This window comes from Erinaceus europaeus, chromosome 9 (assembly GCF_950295315.1).
Source record: "Erinaceus europaeus chromosome 9, mEriEur2.1, whole genome shotgun sequence".
NCBI classification, from domain to species: Eukaryota; Metazoa; Chordata; class Mammalia; order Eulipotyphla; family Erinaceidae; genus Erinaceus; species Erinaceus europaeus.
In genome coordinates, this window is record NC_080170.1 from 119,084,093 (window position 1) to 119,102,187 (window position 18,095).

Sequence of the window (18,095 nt, forward strand, 5' to 3'; positions counted from 1 at the left end):
CCTCCACTAGGCTCTCTCAAGTCTCTACCGCACTGGGCCTGAGACAGAGGGGCTTGTCCTGTGCATTATAGGGGCACTGGGTAGCTCCCAGGCAACACTTTCCACCGTGTTACGACAATAAAATAGGTACCAGTCACTGCTGGGTGGCCCCCAGAGTGGGTAAAACTCTCCCCTGGCTGACAACCACTATTCTATGGGCATCAGAATCCACCACCCGGCCAAGCAGCGGCACATGTTAGAGTGTGCAAGGACCTAGGTTCGAGCCCCTGCTCCCCACCTACACGAGTGGTGAAGCAGTGCTGCAGGTCTCTGCCTCCCCCGCCCCTCTCAATTCCTCTTTGTCCTATCAAAAAAAGCCCAACACCCAGCCAGGGGGACCCTCTCACTCCAGCTAAGGTGGCTGGAAAGTGTCTTTGTGGGAAGTGCGTTGTCAGTGCACGCAGGAACACGACAGAGCAAGGGGGGGAACGGCACAGCACGGTCCCAGCCTGCGTACCTCCCGAGGCCACCGGGCGTCTGCAGCAAGCCGGGCAGATGCTCCATGAGGGCAGTGAGGGCCTTGGGCCGTGCGAAAGGGACCAGCTTGGCCAGGACCTCCTGTTGCAGCCCGGACTCCGGGGGCCCGTCGGCAGCCAGCAGCCTGCTCTGCAGCCGCCCCCACAGGGCCTTCCTCAGGATGGGGACAGTGGCCGAGGATGCTGGGGCAGACGGAAGACAACATGTGGGTGTGGGCTGTGGGGTGCTGGGGCCAGCGTGGGCACCCACTCTGAGAAGGTGGGCCAGCTGTACCCCGAGCTCCAAAGTGTTGAGCTAAGAACCTGAGCAGTGAAGCACCGTGCTCACTCAGAGCTCCCCTTCGAAGGTCCACAGCGGCAGAGATAACGGAGGAGGACAGGAAAGACAGGGACAGGGCCCATGGCTGGAAGACTCCCCCTCATTTCTTTCTTTTTGTCACCAGGATTATTGCTGGGGCTCAATGTAGGCATTATAATCTACTGTTCCTGGTGGCCATTCCCCCCCTTCTTCCCTTCTTTCTTTTTCTCTTAGTGGAATGGAGAGAAACTGAGAGTGGAAGGGGAGATAGAGCTGAGAGAGAGAGAGAGAGAGATGGAGAGAGACAGAGAGAGTTTCAGGTTGGGGCCTCACATTATAGTGCAAAAGCACTCAGGTTCAAGAGCTCAGGCCCCACCTGTTGGGGGAAGCTTCACAAGCAGTAAAACAATGCTACAGGTATCTCTAGCCCCCCTTCCTTCTCAATTTGTCTCTATGTAAAAATAAAATAAAAACTGAGTGAGAGCTTCAACGCTGCGTGGAGAACACGGAGTTCCATTCTACACATGGGCCACTCCGCCTTGCTCCCCACCCATGGGCCCTCCCGCCACCGTCCTACCTCCGGAGGGCCGGCTGACCAGCTCCTCTGGGCGGCGCTGCAGGTACTCGAGTAGGACGGGGAGGAAGGCCGCCAGGCCGTCCCGCAGACGGGACCCAGCACCCAGCCGCCTGCACCACAGCTCGAAGCGCAGCAGGTGGGAGCGGCTGTGTCGGAGCAGCAGGGCAGCGAGGCCCAGGGCGGTGGGCGTGCGGCGGGCCAGGCAGTAGTCCAGCAGATCGGCGCCCACCACCGCAGCCAAGGCCGGCTCGGCCTGCAGAATCTCCAGCAGCGCGGCGTCCGGCTCGTCGGCGTGCAGGGCGGGGAGCAGCGCCCCCAGGCCCCGGGCGGCCTCGGAGGCCCAGAGCAGCCCCCCGCCGGCCTGCGCTTGGGCCTGGGGACCCCGGGTCAGCAGCTGGACCAGGGTCTGGCCTAGCACGGTCAGGCGCCGCTCGGCCCCGGCCCCGGCCACCAGCCTGGCCTCAGGCAGGCCGAGCAGGGCCAGGGTGACCTGGCGGAGCTGGGCAGCCTCCAGGTAGGGGTGCAGCCCCCGCAGGGCCTCCAGCTGTGGGAGGGCCGCGGCCCCGGGAGATGAGCTCAGGCCACGCAGCCCGGTCAGCACGCTCTGTGTGACGGCGTCCGAGTAGGTGGCCAGGAGGCCCGGCTGCCCGATGTCCTGGAGGGTCGGGGCGGCGGCCAGCAGCAGGGGCAGCACCCCGGCAGTGAGGCGGGCCCCCAGGAGCTTCACCAACGTGGGGCTGAGGCCGTGAGGGGGCAGGGCCTGTCGTTCCAGCGCCAGGAACCAGCCCTCCAGCGTTGGATGTCTGAGGATGGCCGCCAACACCTCCTCCAGCGTCTGAAACACACAGAGGGGCACAGACGTCACACCCTTGGGGCCTGGGCGGCCTAGGGAGGTGCTGGCATTTGCCAACACTGGAAGGATAGAAAAGAAAGAGAACTTTAGTTTTTTTCTTTTTGGTAGGATAGAGAGAAATTGAGGGGGGGAAGGGGAAGATAGGAAGAGAAAGAGATCCGCAGCGCTTGCTTCGTGGGTCATAAATTTATCCCCCTGCAGGGGGACCGTGGGCCTTACTATAACACGTGCACTCACCAGGTGCGCCACCACCACCCAATCCCTTCCTTTCTTTCTCTCTCCCTCTCTATTGCTCCTTTTCCTCTCTCTAGCCAATAAATAAATAAATAAAACAATTTATTTTAAAAAAGAGAAAAAATGCCAGTAACGTTGGGTTTCTCAAGAAAAGCAGGTCCCGGGGTGCAGGGGAGTGTGAGGGAGCGCAGACGTGACTGACGAGGCCAAGGAGCATCTGCATGGTGCCCTGAGCGTCTCCAGATTACTCCCTACATGAGCGCACGTAGTGAGTGTGCAGCTTACCGTGCGCAAGGACCTGGTTCAAGTCCCTGATCTCCATCAGCAGGGGGGAAGCTGTCTGTCTCTCTCTAACCCTCTTGATTTCTATCTATATCCAACAAATACATAATAAAAAATATTTTAAAAATAAATGAATTTATAAAAACCAGCACAAGGGCTGGGCAGTGGTGCACCTGGTAGAGCACATGTTTTATCATGCACAAGGATGCAGGTTCAAGCCCCCGGTCCTCACTTGCAGAGGGGGAAGCTTCACTAGCGGTGAAGCAGCACTGCAGGCATCTATCCTCCTATCTCATCTCCATCCAATAAACTAGTTAATTAAAAAGCAATTTTTAAAAAATATTTATTTATTCCTTTTTGTTGCCCTTGTTTTATTGTCGTAGTTATTATTGCTGTCGTCGTTGTTGGATAGGACAGAGATAAATGGGAGAGAGAAGGGGAAGACAGAGAGATGGGGAGAGAAAGATAAGACACCTGCAGACCTGCTTCACCACCTGTGAAGCGACTCCCCTGCAGGTGGGGACCCGGGGGCTTGAGCCAGCATCCTTAAGCCGGTCCTTGCGCTTTGCGCCACCTGCGCTTAACCCGCTGTGACTCCCCATTTTTTTTTCTTATTGAGTGTTGCTATGCGCAAAGCCACCAGAGTTACTGAATTCTGCCCACAGGACCAGCCGGCCTGGTTTCCAGAGCCACTGCCGCCCCACCCGATGTGCAGGCCCGGTGGCCCTGAACGACAGGGCGGGCAGTACCTTGTCGTGGGCCAGCTCCAGCTCGGCCTCAGACTCCACATCCAGGAAGAGGGAGGCCTCGGCCTCGGCCTGGGTGGCCTCGCGCATCTGGCGGTTCTGGGCGTCCAGCCGCTGGCAGTGCAGCAGCAGGTGCCGCAGCAGGTCGAGGAGCAGCTCCAGCAGCAGGGGCCCCGTGCTCCGGCCCAGCTGTGAGGACGGGAGCCGCGTCAGATCAGCCCGCCGACTCCAAGAGGCAGTGGGAGCCAGAACCACATGTGAGGGCCGTGGAGGAGGCTCAGGGGGACACATATGGCCGGCTCCCTCTCTGATACCACGCCCCAAAGACTCAGCAAGGGCTGGGGAGACAGCGTAGTGGCGGCGCACCAGACCTCCATGGTGGAAGCCCCAAGGTCCCCGGTTCCATCCCCAGCACCACAAGCCAGAGCTGAGCTCTGATCTGGATGAAGGCTGCCCCACCACCAGAGTTGGCCGCGTCTACTTCCCTGCCTGCAGCTAAGGCCTAATCCCAACCCCAGCTGCCAGGGGCGGATGGGGAGGACAGCGCAGCCCTGGGAGGGGGCCCAGGGGCCCCGGGAGTGGGTAGGGCAGCTGACCTGGCGGAAGTTCTCCACGGTGCTCCTGAGGTAGAGCAGTAGTTGCTTGGCGGTGCGCAAGGTCTGGTGCAGGGGGAGGTCCAGGAGAGCGGCCTGCAGCTGTGCCTGGACCCCCTCGTCCAGGAGGCCGCCCTCGCGCTGGTAGGCCGCCTGCAGCAGGGCAGAGAAGGTGGGGGTGCCCGGGGCCTGTGGGGCGAGGCTGTCCGGCGTCTGAGGCAGCTATAGGGAGCACCAAGGGGCCGGGAGGAAAAAAGGAAAGACAAGAGGGTCACCGAGGAGGGACGGGGACAAGAAACAAGGCCGTTTCACAGCGAGCACGTCCTGAGCCGAGTCCTGGCGGGTCGATGTCAAGGCAGTGCGTCGGAGAGGCCTTTCCACACCCAGGAGCCCAGAACCTGGGCCACAAGCTACGCGTGCGGGGTGTGGGCTCACGCACAGGAACTGCTAGGGTTCATCCTGGGGAGGTGGGAAACCACACTCCGGACAGCAGGAAACCTGGCTCCCCCGGAAGCCCGTGTCAGCACATCTTGCAACATGACAATGGCGGTGGGGGGTGGGGATGGTGCAAAGATCCGGGTTCAAGCCCTCCGATCCCCACCTGCGGGGGGGACGCTTCACAAACAGTGAAGCAGGTGTGCAGGTGACTATCTTTCTCTCTCCCCTGTTCTCTCTCCCTATCTACCCTGTCTTATCCCGTAAAAACGGAGTCCTGTCTCAGCAGCTACTCGGCTAAACCTGGGAGGACGGCACCAGCTCCCTTGTGTGCAGGAGAGGGGAGCTGTCTATGTTTGGCCCTGCAAGCTGGAACATGGGGGGGGGGAGGGCAAACAGGCCCCTCGGGCAAGGCAGCTTCAGGGCAGCAGGGTTGGCGCTCACCGAGGCCTCGAGGGCTGTCTGTGGGATCCAGAGGCGGTAGTAGCTGCCGAAGTGGCACAGCCGCGGGCTCAGGGGGCCGGGCTTGTCGTAAGCCTGCAGCAGAAGGCACAGGGCCAGGGGGTCCCTCTGGCTGTGTAGCAGGTCCGTCAGCACCGCCGTCAGGTAGGTCATGATGCTTTCTCCTGTGGAGGGACAAGGTGCATTTGGGGGTCGGCTGGGATGCACCCCTGGACTCCTCAGAAACTCCCAACTCAACACTCGAAGAATCGAGGTCTGGAAAAGGCCGTGGCAGCCTCCTGTGAGGGGCCCAAGCTGGGGATGACGAGACCTGCTTGGTGCTCAATGGTCCATTTCTTCTCCCTTACAGGAGCCCGTCCACAACCCCCCACACACACACTCTCTTCCTCCTTCACTGTGACCTTCAAAGTCGCACCTGGGGTGGTATAGCCACAGGCCGGAAGACAACCACCCAGGAGAGCAGTGTGGTCTGTCCAAGGCTACATCCGGTCACGACTGAGACCACCACTTTACAACACAGACATGTCGGGCAGGGAAGATAGCATAATGGTTATGCAAACAGATTCTCATGCCTGAGGCTCCTAAGTCCCGGGTTCATTCCCCGCACCACCATAAGCCAAAGCTGAGCAGTGCTCTGGTGTTTCTCTGTGTGTGTGTCTCTCTGCATCTCTCTGAAAAATAAAATAAAAAGGGTTTTTTGTTGTTTTTTTTTTTTAAAAAAAAGTGGTCTGGGAGGTGGTGCAATGGATAAAGCTCTGAACCCTTAAGCATGAGGTCCTGAGTTCAATCCCCGGCATCACCTGTATCAGAGTAATGTCTGGTTCTTTCTCTCCTGCTAGCTTTCTCATTAATGAATAAATAAAACCTTTAAAAAAAAAAAAAAAGAAAGAATACATGGATATGGATGTTGGGGCCTGTTTGTTACAGCAGCAAAGCCTGGGCTTTGGGCTCAAGATACTAAGATGCGCAATGGTGACAAAACGGTGTCTGCAGGGGGCAAACACACAGGATTTCCCTCAAGAGACCAGCTTCCGGGGCGCCTGTCACCCCAGAGGGTCTGAACCCTGCTGCCCTGGTTCCTGCTGCCCTGGTTCTCCATCTCCTTGGCCACTGGGTGCTGAGCATCCAGACACCTGACCCGGGTACCTGCTTTGCTCTCGGCCTCGAGGAGCAGCTTGTTCCTGGCTTCCAGGGCGGCAGGGACCACGGCGCTAAAGGGGAACGTGAGTAGCGCCATGTCCTCGTTCAGCTCGAACCCAATGTCCTCGTCCAGGCCCTCGCTGCCCTCCACCAGCACGTCGACCATGTCGAGGACGTCTGCAGCAGACGGCAGGGAGTCAGACAGGCCCGGGCCACCCACGGACCCCGTCCTGGAGAGCCCACGGGAGGACACTGTCGCCTCAAGCAGGTGGGAGAGCACCTACCATCGATGTGGGAGATGGGGATGCTGATGTCATCGGCATCGTGCCGCGCCAGGCTGGCCTGCAGCGTGCTAGCTTCCTGGACAAAGTCAGACGCTTTGTCCGTGTACGGGTAGGGACTCGCCACCAGCGTCAACAAGACCTGGGGGAGAAAGAGGCAGGTGACGGGTGAAAGGAGAATTCCCCCCCCCCCCGGGACTACCTCCTAGCCGCGTAGGTTGGAACAGGCTCCCCAGCCCCGGAAGGGGTGCTTACCCGCTCCAGAAACTGGATCACGGTTTCTCTGTTCTCTTCCTTGGTGTTATCCAAGTGCTCCAACCACAGTTCCAACTCCTTCCAGGTGTGCTCAAACACTCCCGTGTCCCGCAGGATCTGGGGGACGGGGACAGGCGAGGTGGGAAGGTCAGGGAGAGACCCACCTCCCAGAAGCAAGAAGCAAAGACGCTCTGGCTCAAAGGAGGCCTGAGGAGCACACAGCAGGTCACAGTGTCAATCCTGAGCTGGCTTGTCTTGTGAAACCGCACTCCCAGGTGGGTGGCGGCAAACCCAGTTGACAGCACATAACATCGGGCACAAGGACCTGCATTTGAGTCCCAGCTCCCCACATGCAGGGGGAAAGCTTCATGAGTAGTGAAGCAGGTTTGCAGGTGTCTCTCCCCACCTCTCTCTCACCCTGCAGTCACCCCCCCCGGCATTATTTAACTAATTAAGTAATTAATTAATTTATTTATCATGCCCATCCAGGAGAAGATGAAGCTCAGAGAGGTTAGGCGGTTTACCTAGTGATATCCAGAAAGCGGGAGAAGCCGGGCACACACCTCAAGGCCCACCTTCTCCTGGCTTCACCAAGTTGTCTCTCAGGTCTGAGGCACCATAAATTCAAACGCCACATGCCCACATCGCTGAGGGCTGAGGCAGCGGCTACAGGAGCTGGGCGAGGAGACTCACCTTCATGATCAGCAGTCTGGTTGAGGACTTGAGCTGCACGTGGCTGCTGGTCACAAACATTTTCATCAGTAAGTAGAACACGGAGCGCTCTCCTCCGATGATTTCTGCGTCGGGGCCTTCCTGGAGTTTGAACAACACAATATTGGGTATGTTAGCGAAGGCCGCCATTTGCTGGACAGACAGAACATCCCATGTGAAAATCTGGACATGCTGTAACATGCCATGGACCCACATGTAAGATTGTAACAAAGACGGAGGGCGTTCTTGCTGAACTACCGGATTGGATTCCCGGCACCATTGTATGCTGGGACTGAGCAGTGCTCTGGTCTCTCCTTCACATAAGAATAGACACACCCTCATCCAAGAAAGAGCACTGGGAAGCAAGTGGCGACACACCTGGTAGAACACACATGTCACCATGCGCAAGGACCCAGGTTCAAGCCCCCAGTCTCTACCTGCAGGGGAGCAGCTTCACGAGCAGTGAAGCAGTACTGCAGGTGTCTCTCTAGCCTCTTCGCCTCTCAATTTCTCTCTGTCCTATCAGATAAGAAAATCTTTTAAAAACTAAGAGGCAGAATGAAAGTGCTTAGTGCTACTTGGTTTTCTTCCCTCTTTGGAAAGAAGTGGTTAAGGCGCTCTGTGTAAATACATAGGCCAATGCATCTGTTGCATCCTGATTCCCCTGTATGATTTAACATTATGCTACCCAGAAATTTTAAAAGGCATTATTGAAGATGTAGGAACCCCACCACCATCACCACCACACACACCTATGGACATCTAATTTTTGATAAAGGGGCTCAAGTTATAAAATGGAGGAAGGAGGCTCTCTTCAATAAATGGTGCTGGGAAAACTGAGTTGAAACACGCAGAAGAATGAAACTGAACCATTTTATTTCACCAGAAACAAAAGTCAACTCCAAATGGATCAAGGACCTGGATGTTAGAGAAGAAACTATCAAATACTTAGAGGAAAACACTGGTGGAACACTTTCCCACCTAAACCTCAAGGACATCTTTGATGGTATAAACCCAATTGCAAGGAAGACTAAAGCAGAAACAAACCAATGGGACTACATCAAATTGAAAAGCTTCTGCAAAGCAAAAGAAACCATCACCCAAATAAAGAGACCCCACACAGAATGGGAGAAGATCTTCACATGCCATACATCAGACAAGAGACTAATAACCAAAATATATAAAACAGTGGTCCGGGAGGTGGCGCAGTGGATAAGACTTTGGACTCTCAAGCATGAGGTCCCGAGTTCAATCCCCAGCAGCACATGTACCAGAGTGATGTCTGGTTCTTTCTCTCTCTCCTATCATTTCTCAAGAATAAATAAATAAAATCTTAAATAAAAAAATATATATAACAGCTCATCAAACTTATGGGCAGAGGATATGAACAGGACATTCACTGCAGAAGAGATCCAAAAGGCTAATAAACATATGAAAAACTGCTCCAGGTCACTGATTGTCAGAGAAATGCAAATAAAGACAACACTGAGATACCATCTCACCCCTGTGAGAATGGCATACATCAAAAATGACAGCAGCGGGAGTCAGGCGGTAGCGCAGGTTAAGCACAGGTGGCGCAAAGCGCAAGGACCGGCGTGAGAATCCTGGTTCAAGCCCCCGGCTACCTACCTGCAGGGGAGTCGCTTCACAGGTGGTGAAGATAGACACAGGTGGTGTCTATCTCTCTCTCCCCCCTCTCTGTCTTCCCCATCTCTCTCCATTTCTCTCTGTCCTATCCAACAACGATGACATCAATAACAATAACAATAAAAAACAAGGGCAACAAAAAGGGAATAAATATATTTTTAAAAAATGACAGCAGTAACAAATGCTGGAGAGGCTGTGGGGACAAAGAACTTCTGCACTGCTGGTGGGAATGTCAATTGGTCCAACCTCTGTGGAGAGCAGTCTGGAGAACCCTCACAAGGCTAGAAACAGACCTCCCATATGACCCAGTAATTTCTCTGCTAGGGATATATCCCAAGGACTCCATAACACCCAACCAAAAAGATGTATGTGCACCTATGTTCACAGCAGCACAATTCGTAATAGCCAAAACCCGGAAGCAAACTAGATGCCCAACAACAGATGAATGGCTGAGAAAGCTGTGGTACATTTACACAATAGACTATATTGTACTTGATTTCCCAACAGTTTTTATAAAATGTAAGGAAAATGTAGTCAAGTTAAAAAAAAAAAAAAAACAACAAACTCAATGCCTACTAAGCATATGGTTTCAATAGAACACATTAAGCATCTGCATCTCGTTCTGCAAAGGCAAAGAGAGGCACCAGCCTCCTGGTTCATGAATCGGGCCCTAGCCCTCTGTTCTAAAAGTTTCTGTCTAAAAATTGAGAACTCCCCATCTGCAGGGGGAAAGCTTCATGAGTGGTGAAGCAAGGCTGCAGGTGTCTCTGTCACTTTCCCTCTCTATGGCCCCCCCTCAATTTCTCTCTATCTCTAACCAATAATAAATTAAAAAACAAAACAAAAACTAGGAACTCCAGCCCTGTAGAGGCCCTGATCTGGCTAGAAACTCCCAGCCAAACTGCCCCCAAGCCCAGCAAGCTAGGTGACCACCTGAGGCCTGGGCAAAACCCCCCCCCCCCCAACCACACACACATACCTACCTGCGCCTTCAGCCACAGGAACTTGCTGGCCGGCAGCTCCAGCGCCACCTTCAGCATGTGGTGCTGCAGCACGGGAGGCACCTCCTCCCAAAGGCCCTGCTCGCAGATGACGCCTGGAACGAGAAGGAGTGAGTGTCAGATACCCAGCCCACAGCTACCCCTGGCCAAAGGACGAGGGGGGGCTTCCAGGGCGAGAAACACAAAGGAGAGCCGCAGGCTCTGGGCCCCGGTCCTGTGACCACATCTGGGAGCCCTGCCGGCGGCTACTTGGTTCGCATTGACTGCCTGCTCCAGCCTGATGCCTGTACCCCGGAATGACAAGTGCATTGTGGGTAGACCGTGGCCCTCTGGGCCCAGGGCTGGGCCCCCCTCTTCTAGAAAGGCCACGGCTGCTAAAGGCTAAATGGCCACAGTCCAGGAAGCCTTGGCTGCACAGCACAGACTGGCCCTCAAGGCATCAGAGAGCCACTGCAGCTTTTGAAGAAGGTCTTAGTGGCTTGTGTAAATGCCAAGAGTGACACTTGGGCGATTCTTCTTGGGGAAGCCCAATTATCCCCAATTAGAAAGTCGATTTTAGGGGCCAGGTGGTGGCACACCTGGCAAAGCACATGTTGCCGTGTGCAAAGACCCGGGTTCAAGATCCATCCAGACCCTATCTGCAGGGGAGAAGTTTCATGTGCCAATCAGTACTGCAGTTGTCTCTCTTTTTCTGTCTTTTTTTTTTTTTTTTAAGATTTAAAAAAAACATTTATCTCCTTTTGTCGCCCTTGTTGTTTTATTGTTGCAGTTATTATTGTTGTTGTTATTGATGTAGTTGTGTTGGATAGGACAGAGAGAAATGGAGAGAAGAGGGGAAGACAGAGAGGGGGAGAGAAAGACAGACACCTGCAGACCTGCTTCACCGCTTGTGAAGCGACTCCCCTGCAGGTGGGGAGCCAGGGGCTCGAACCGGGATCCTTATGCCGGTCCTTGTGCTTTGCGCCACATGTGCTTTCTCCTTCTCTTTTTATCTCCCCCTTCCTCATTCAATTTTTCTGTTTCTATCCAAATAAATAAATGAATAAAAATAAAAATTTAAAGTAGATTTTATTATGCAAACACTTCCACCAAGAAAACATGACCAGGTAAGGAGAGTGTACCTTTTACAGGACGTAGTTAGACCTGACGTACTAGAGTGAAACTGAGGTGGCTGTGTCAGTGGGTGTCCCCAGGGTCAGGACCTCCCTCCTCCTCTCCTTCCCTGCCAGACAAAGGGCTCTTATGTCAGCACCAGGCTCTAGAGGTGGCGCCTATGCTCTGAGGTGGCGGTCACACAGCAAGGCGACTCAGGCTGGCTGGCTTCCTCTTTGCCTCCCATCCTTGCTAAGTGTCATCTCGTAATTACGTTAGGAAGACTAATCACACTCACTGAGGGATAAAGAATAGGGAACCTTCCAATGGAGGGGATGGGATATGGAACTCTGGTGGTGGGAATTGTATGGAATCATACCCGTCTTACTCCACCATCTTGTTGATCATTATTAAATCACTAATAAAAAGGAGGAGAAGGAAGAGGAAGAGGAGAAGAGCTATAAAGAGACTGGACCAAGGGCTGAGGAGACAGCATCGTGGTTCTGCAAAGGACTTTCATGCCTGAGGCTCTGAGGTCCCAAGTTCTCAAACCCTAGCACCACCATCAGGCAGAGCCATGGTCTGTTCTCTCTCTCTCTCTTTCACTCTGTATTTCTATTAGAAAAAAATTAATAAATATCCTCTTAGAGGCCAGGTGGTGGCACACCTGGCTAAATGCATGTGTTTCCACCTGTAGGGGGGAAAAGCTTCACAAGCAATGAAGCAATGCTGTAGGCATCTCTATCTTCCTCCTTCTCAATTTTTCTATCCTATTAAAATTAATAAATAATAAGATGTCAGCAGTATAAATATCCTCTCTTCTTAGAATAGTCTGGGGGTGGGTAGGAGGACCAGACTGGATCAAAATGCCCAGCCGAGAGGTTCACATGTTCCTGTCCACTGTCCACACATCTGTCATCCTCTGCCTGTGGCCCCCCCCCCAGAGGGACCCAGGCACCTGCCACCCTCAGACGCACCTTTGAGCAGCTTGCTGAAGTCGAAGTTGTATTGCATCACCACGTGCGGGACCGCCTTCTGGTAGAGACAGATGACCTGCAGCAGCACGGCCTTCAGGAGGATGGTCTCGGCATCGTCTGCAACTCGAAGCGACGGGACAGTCAAGAGTTAGGACACAGCCCTGTTCTCTGTCCTGGGTCGAGAGGCTGCTCAAGGTCACCTCAGTCAAGTACATGCTGAGGGGGCCAGATCGTGGGTTACCCACATGGTTGAGCGCACAAGGACCCAGGTTCGAGCCCTGTTCCCTACCTGCAGGGGGGAAGCTTCACAAGTGGTGAAGCAGGGCTGCAGGTGTCTCTCCCCCCACTCCATCCCCTTTCACTTTCTCTCTGTCCTATCAAAATAGGAAGAAGGAAAAAAAAAAAAGTCACCACGAGCAGTGGATTCGTCATGCTGGCACTGAGCTCCAGTGCCAACCCTGGTGGCAATTAAAAAGGTGCAGGCTGAACAGAGCCAGCTGTAGGACCCGCGGGGCTAGAACTGAGGAAGGCAGGAAAGAAAAATAAAGAAAAATAAAGCGCACAAACACTCACTCTTACTGCCCTGACCTAACCCACGGGGACACACAGCACAGTGCCAACCTCATGGGCCACCGTGAGCAGGAGAGAGGGCATGGAGGTCAGAAACAGCGCCCAGGGCTGGGCCCAGCAAGGCCCGATTCCATGGAGAGCTCATGGCTGGGGGTGGAGCACAGGAGCGGGGGGTGTCTAGTTCTATCAGGAACGTGACAGAGAGGTGCCCACCCCACACAGTGCAGGGCGAGGTGGCCATTCACCCAGCAACTTCATCTTCAGAGGCTGCCCGTGGTCTGGGGACACTTCTAGGAAATGCCACCATTCCATCTATGGAAACTCAGCAGCTGGGGCTCGGGTCTTCCACGCACGAGGACCGGCACTCGATCCCCAGCGCCGTGTACAGCACCCCCAAATAAAGAAGTCTTGTCTTGGGCCTTAGTCACAGGATCCACTCACAGCCACAGCGGGCTCCGGTGGTCCCCAGAACAGGAGGGGACTCGAGGGCTGCCTGCTTCCTGCGTCTGCCCTAAGGGCAAATAGTGAGCCGGCAGTCAGCCAGCAGCCCTCACCGTGTGGGGGGCCCTCAGGCTCGGCCTCGGCAGGGGTGCCCTTGTCCCTCTTCCCTTTCTTGTCATCCAGGTTTGTCTCCTGCTTCACAAGTGACTGCCACACCCACACGATGGTGTTGAGGTCAGGCACAATCTGCGAGAGAGGGGAAAGGTTTGGAAGCCACTCACAATCAGAGGTGGAGAGAGTGAATGGGAGTACCGGGGCGGTGGCGCACCCGGCTAAGCGCACATGGCACAAAGCTCAGGGACCCTCACAAGGACCCCAGTTCGAGCCCCCAGCTCCCCACCTGCAGAGGGGACACTTCACAAGAGGTGAAGCAGGTCAGCAGGAGTCTCTTTCTTCTTCTTCTTCACCTTTTTTTTTTTTTTTTTTTTTACCAGAGCAATGCTCAGCTCTGGCTTATGGCGGTGGTGCAGGATTAAACCTGGGACTTCAGAGCCTTACGCATGAGTCTGTTTGCATAACCATTATGCTATCTACCCCCACGGAGTCTATCTGTCTGTCTGTCTCTCTCTCTCTCCCTCCTTCTCCTCTCTCAATTTCTCTCTGTCCTACGCAATAAAATGGGAAGAAACGGGCACCAGGAGTGGTGGATTTGTAGTCCTGGCATCAAGCCCCAGTGATAACTCAGGATTTAAAAAAAAAAAAAAAAAAAGCGAACGGCTGGACCAGCTGACAAGGAGTAGCCGGGAGAGGCCTGAGTGCAGGAGTGAATTCTAGCGTGACAGGGAGTGGTGCGAGCATGTGGACGTTAGTGTAAGTTCGAGTGCCTCCGAGTGCCTGTGTGCGGGTAGGAGGTGTGGACGTCAGGGAGGGCACCTGAGCCTGTGCGTGAAGGCTGAGCAGTGTGTGTGGGCGAGTGCCCGAGTGTGCGCTGGGGCTGTACAGAAGGGACAGTGGCCGGGGGAGGAGGAAAAAGAAAAATGGAGCCTGCTCCCACAGCCTGTACTGGTGTCACTGTTCTCGTGACTTCCGGGAGGCCCAAAGCCACACTCACTCTTACTGCCCTAGCCTAATCCATGGGGACACAGCACAGTGCCAACCTCGTGGGCCACCGTGAGCACGAGAGAGGGTGTGGGGGCCCATCCATCCGTGAGTTGTCCTGAGGTATGAAGCTGACCATGGCACGCAGTAACGGTTTGGAGGAAAACTCAAGTGCTGGCAACTCAGACAGTGGCACAGAGCAGGGGAACTGTCACTGGGAACAGACATGTGTCCTTGGGGTCAGCTGGGGGAACCTACCCAGCATGCTCTGGGTTCTTTCCGGTCCGTTAACCAGTCTGCAGAAGACCAACCTCCCTCCCACTCCTTTAGCAGAGTCAGGCACGGGAGGAGAGGGTTTTCCAAGATGCCCTCCCACTCCCAGGCCCCTGCCCCTGCTTCTAGTCCTGATGAGCACCCCAACGGTGCCACCTCACACCCTCTGCTTCCAGGCCCACCCTGTGACAGCGGTGAGGGGAGCCCCGGACACTCCCCGGCGGGCTTCCTCCACGCCTACCTTGCTCAGGGCTTCCCGGAAGAGCCTCACAAAGTCCTCCATCATGGAGGCCGTGTACACCCCCGACTCCTGCCATGCCTCTCTGTCCAGGCAGTGCTCCATGGTTTTCAGTGCTCTCTTCAAGATGACGGAGAGGAGGGACAGGGCTGTGTGCTTCACTGCTTTGCTGTCCAACTGGGGAGAAGAAAAGCTGAGATCCAAACGCGGCCAGGATGAAGGTGTGCGTGTGACTATAGGGAAGGGTCCCAACACCCGCAGCGCCAACACTGCCGGACCGTCTTCTGAGCCCTGCGCTCAGGCCACACTTGGGGAGCAGGGAACGAGGAGGGTGTGAGAGAGGGATAGCTGGTCTCTCTGCCTGAGGCCTCCCACAGACTGGACCTGAGCAAGACTCAGGCAGGCAGCTACCAAAGGAGAGACTGAGGGCTTTCGTCTGTTTTTCCCCAGAGCCCTGCTCAGCTCTGGCTGATGGTGGTGCCGGGGATTGAACCTGGGACCTTGGAGCCTCAGGCATGAGTCTTTTACAAAACCATCATGCTGTCTCTCCTGCCTAAGGGTTCTTTTTTCATGCTTTCTTTCCTCTCACACACTCACATTATCTGCAATGAAATTGGTAAAATCTCAACATATCCCAACCCACCCTTGGAAAGCAGATAGGCTTAGGAAGATGGGATGACAGACACCCAACCCCAAACTCAGTGTGGGGGAAGGTGGCTGACAGGGCCCGAGAGTGCTAACAGCTCACAGCGGTTTCCTCCTCTGAGGTCATGCTGTTATGATCAAAGGTGTGGGGGCCTGAGGATGTGGCCTCAGACAGGGCTTGGAAGCTGTGTAATAAGTAACAGGGCAAAAGGTCTGTCTATTCTTTCTGTGAATGTGTCCTCTGAAAACAGCTGGTCTCAAGTCAATGTTCCCTCTGAATATTGTAACACTGGTCACTCAGCTACACAGAAAGGTCTGGCTGGCGAATTTTAAGTCTCCTCTGCCCAGAACTTCAGCATGAAGGGGACTGATTTCAACACAGAGGCCTGGGGGCTGTTCTCAAGGCACTCCCCCCCCCCCCACCCCTTTCTCAGTGAGGCCTGAAGAGCCAGGGAAAGACCCAAGGTCCTGACAAGAGATCAGCCACCCCCTGGGGAGACTGTGCATCTGGCTTCAGGGTCCCTTCCCCAGGGAAGTGGACAATGCCACTCATGGAAGATGTCAAGAGTGTAGACCTGAAACAGGCTGGCTGCCATTCTCAGACACCCCACTCCCACCCCCAGCACAGCCAGCAGGTGAGCTGGAGAAAGTTCTAGACACAGGGGAGGCACTTACATTCAAGGCCTGGGTGAACGTGGTCTTGTTGCATACCGGGGGCACGGTGGTCACCATCACCATGGCCAGGAGCCGAGGCAAAGGGATGAACTCGTGGGTCTGAAACGCCCGAGAGATGTCAGGCTGGGCCGCGTAGATCTAGGGAACGGAGGAGAGAGGATGGGGCTTGGTGGAGGTCAGGTGTCACACGGGGGCTAACTGGTGGGGACCTGGTGGGGAACCTGTCCCGGCAAGACAATGGTGACAAAGGTCCTGAAGGTTAACCTTGAAAGCCATTTGCTCAAAATAAAAGTCAAGAGTCCCAGGGCACTGCGGCTCTGGCAGGGGTGTGGGCTGCAAGGGGGGGGGGGGAGGGAAAGGAGAGGGGGAGGTAGGGGAAAAAGGAGGGAGGGGGAGAGAGAGAGAGAGAGAGGAAGTCCAGCCCATCTAGGTGTTACTGTCTGGAGCAAGAACTTCATTGGTAGCTGAGGGTGTTGACATCAATGCTTATAGTATGTGCTCACTCACTCAAGTCAAGAGCCCACCACCGATGGTGTATTCCAGGTTGTTGCTCTTAAGTAGTTGACACCGAAACTTTTTCTTTTTTTTCTTTTTGGTAGCCACAAGGAACAAACCCAGGGCCTTGCACATGTGTGAAATAGCCGAGTGACCTCCCTGGGTGCATGCACGCCTACATATGTGATTTTAAAAAATATATCTATTTTCCCTTTGGTTGCCCTTGTTGTTGTTTTTCACTGTTGTTGTCATTGATGTCAATGTTGTTAGATGGGACAGAGAGAAATGGAGAGAGGAGGGCAAGACAGACACCTGCAGACCTGCTTCACCGCTTGTGAAGCGACTCCCCTGCAGATGGGGAGCCAGGGGCTCGAACCAGGATCCCTACGCCCGTCCTTGTGCTTTGTGCCACGTGTACTTAACCCACTGCGCTACCACCTGACTCCCGGATGTAATTTTTTATTGGCTAGAGACAGAGATAAATCAAGAGGGGTGGGGGAAGACAGAGAAGGAGAGAGACAGAGACACCTGCAGCACTACTTCACTGCTTGTGAAGCTTTTCTCCTGCAGGTGGGGGCAGGAGGATTGAACACCAGTGTGTGCTTAACCAGGTGCGTCACCGCAGAGACCTCACAGCACTGGTCCTTCCATGCCAGCTTCTCCTGTGTGGCGCTGGTGCTCGTACCCAGGGCCCCATACACAGCATTCAAAAAAAAGGCCCGAGGGCTGGCCGGTGACACACTCAGTTAAGCTCACACATCACCATGTGCAAGGACCAGGGTTCGAGCCTGTCCCCCACCTACCGGGAGGAAGCTTCACAAGCAGTGAAGCAATTCTACATGTGTCTCTCTACCTCTCTATCTCCTCTTCACTTTCAATTTCTCTCTGCCCTATCAAATTAAAAAAAAAAAAAGTCCTTAAGTTTTCTGACTTCTCATTAACTCTGTCCTGCGTGTGCTGAAACTCATGAAGACAGTGCGCTAAGGGGCTGGGAGCACACAGTCAGCGACCAGCAGTGGAGTGACATGGGCATGGAGGCCTGGCAGCAAAAGAAGAATCAATGAGGGGCCAGGTGGTGGCACACCTGGTTGGGCACACGTTACAATATGCAAGGACCCGGGTTCAAGCCCCTGGTCCCCACCTGCAGGGGGAAAGCTTTGCGAGTGGTGAAGCAGGGCTGCAGGGGTCTCTCTCCCTCTCTATCTCCCCCTTCACTCTCAATTTCTGGCTGTCTCTATCCAATAAATAAAGATACTAGAAAAAATAATAATAATAAAAGAAGAGTAAATGATCTCACACTAAAGAGAAATCTGGTATTGCACCAAAGTAAAAGACTCTGGGGTAGGGAGTGGGGGTAGGGTTCAGGCCCTGGAACATGATGGCAGAGGGCCTAGTGGGGGTGGCATTGTTGTGTGGAAAACAGGGAAATGTTATGCCTGTACAAGCTGTTGGATTTTACTGTCGACTGTAAACCATTAATCCCCCAATAAACAAAGAAAGAGAGAGAGAGAGAGAGAGAGAGAGATCTGGGGGCCAGGCAGTGACACACCCTGGAGAGCGT

At 54.5% G+C, this 18,095-nt stretch overlaps 1 protein-coding gene across 2 annotated transcripts in view; it reads right to left on the minus strand.

Annotated features, from left to right (window-relative positions):
* Nucleotides 1–18,095, minus strand: part of URB1 (URB1 ribosome biogenesis homolog) — a 66,202-nt gene that overhangs the window by 21,492 nt on the left and 26,615 nt on the right. For both annotated transcript variants that reach the window (XM_060198596.1, XM_060198597.1), the window contains 14 exons: nucleotides 16,040–16,177; nucleotides 14,723–14,896; nucleotides 13,224–13,356; nucleotides 12,100–12,216; nucleotides 10,013–10,125; nucleotides 7,365–7,484; nucleotides 6,672–6,788; nucleotides 6,420–6,558; nucleotides 6,142–6,312; nucleotides 4,978–5,159; nucleotides 4,102–4,320; nucleotides 3,509–3,694; nucleotides 1,391–2,225; nucleotides 497–698 (listed from right to left, as the gene is read on the minus strand). In XM_060198596.1, the coding sequence (XP_060054579.1) occupies nucleotides 497–698; nucleotides 1,391–2,225; nucleotides 3,509–3,694; nucleotides 4,102–4,320; nucleotides 4,978–5,159; nucleotides 6,142–6,312; nucleotides 6,420–6,558; nucleotides 6,672–6,788; nucleotides 7,365–7,484; nucleotides 10,013–10,125; nucleotides 12,100–12,216; nucleotides 13,224–13,356; nucleotides 14,723–14,896; nucleotides 16,040–16,177 (2,846 nt within the window). The remainder of the gene's footprint in view (nucleotides 1–496; nucleotides 699–1,390; nucleotides 2,226–3,508; nucleotides 3,695–4,101; nucleotides 4,321–4,977; nucleotides 5,160–6,141; nucleotides 6,313–6,419; nucleotides 6,559–6,671; nucleotides 6,789–7,364; nucleotides 7,485–10,012; nucleotides 10,126–12,099; nucleotides 12,217–13,223; nucleotides 13,357–14,722; nucleotides 14,897–16,039; nucleotides 16,178–18,095) is intronic.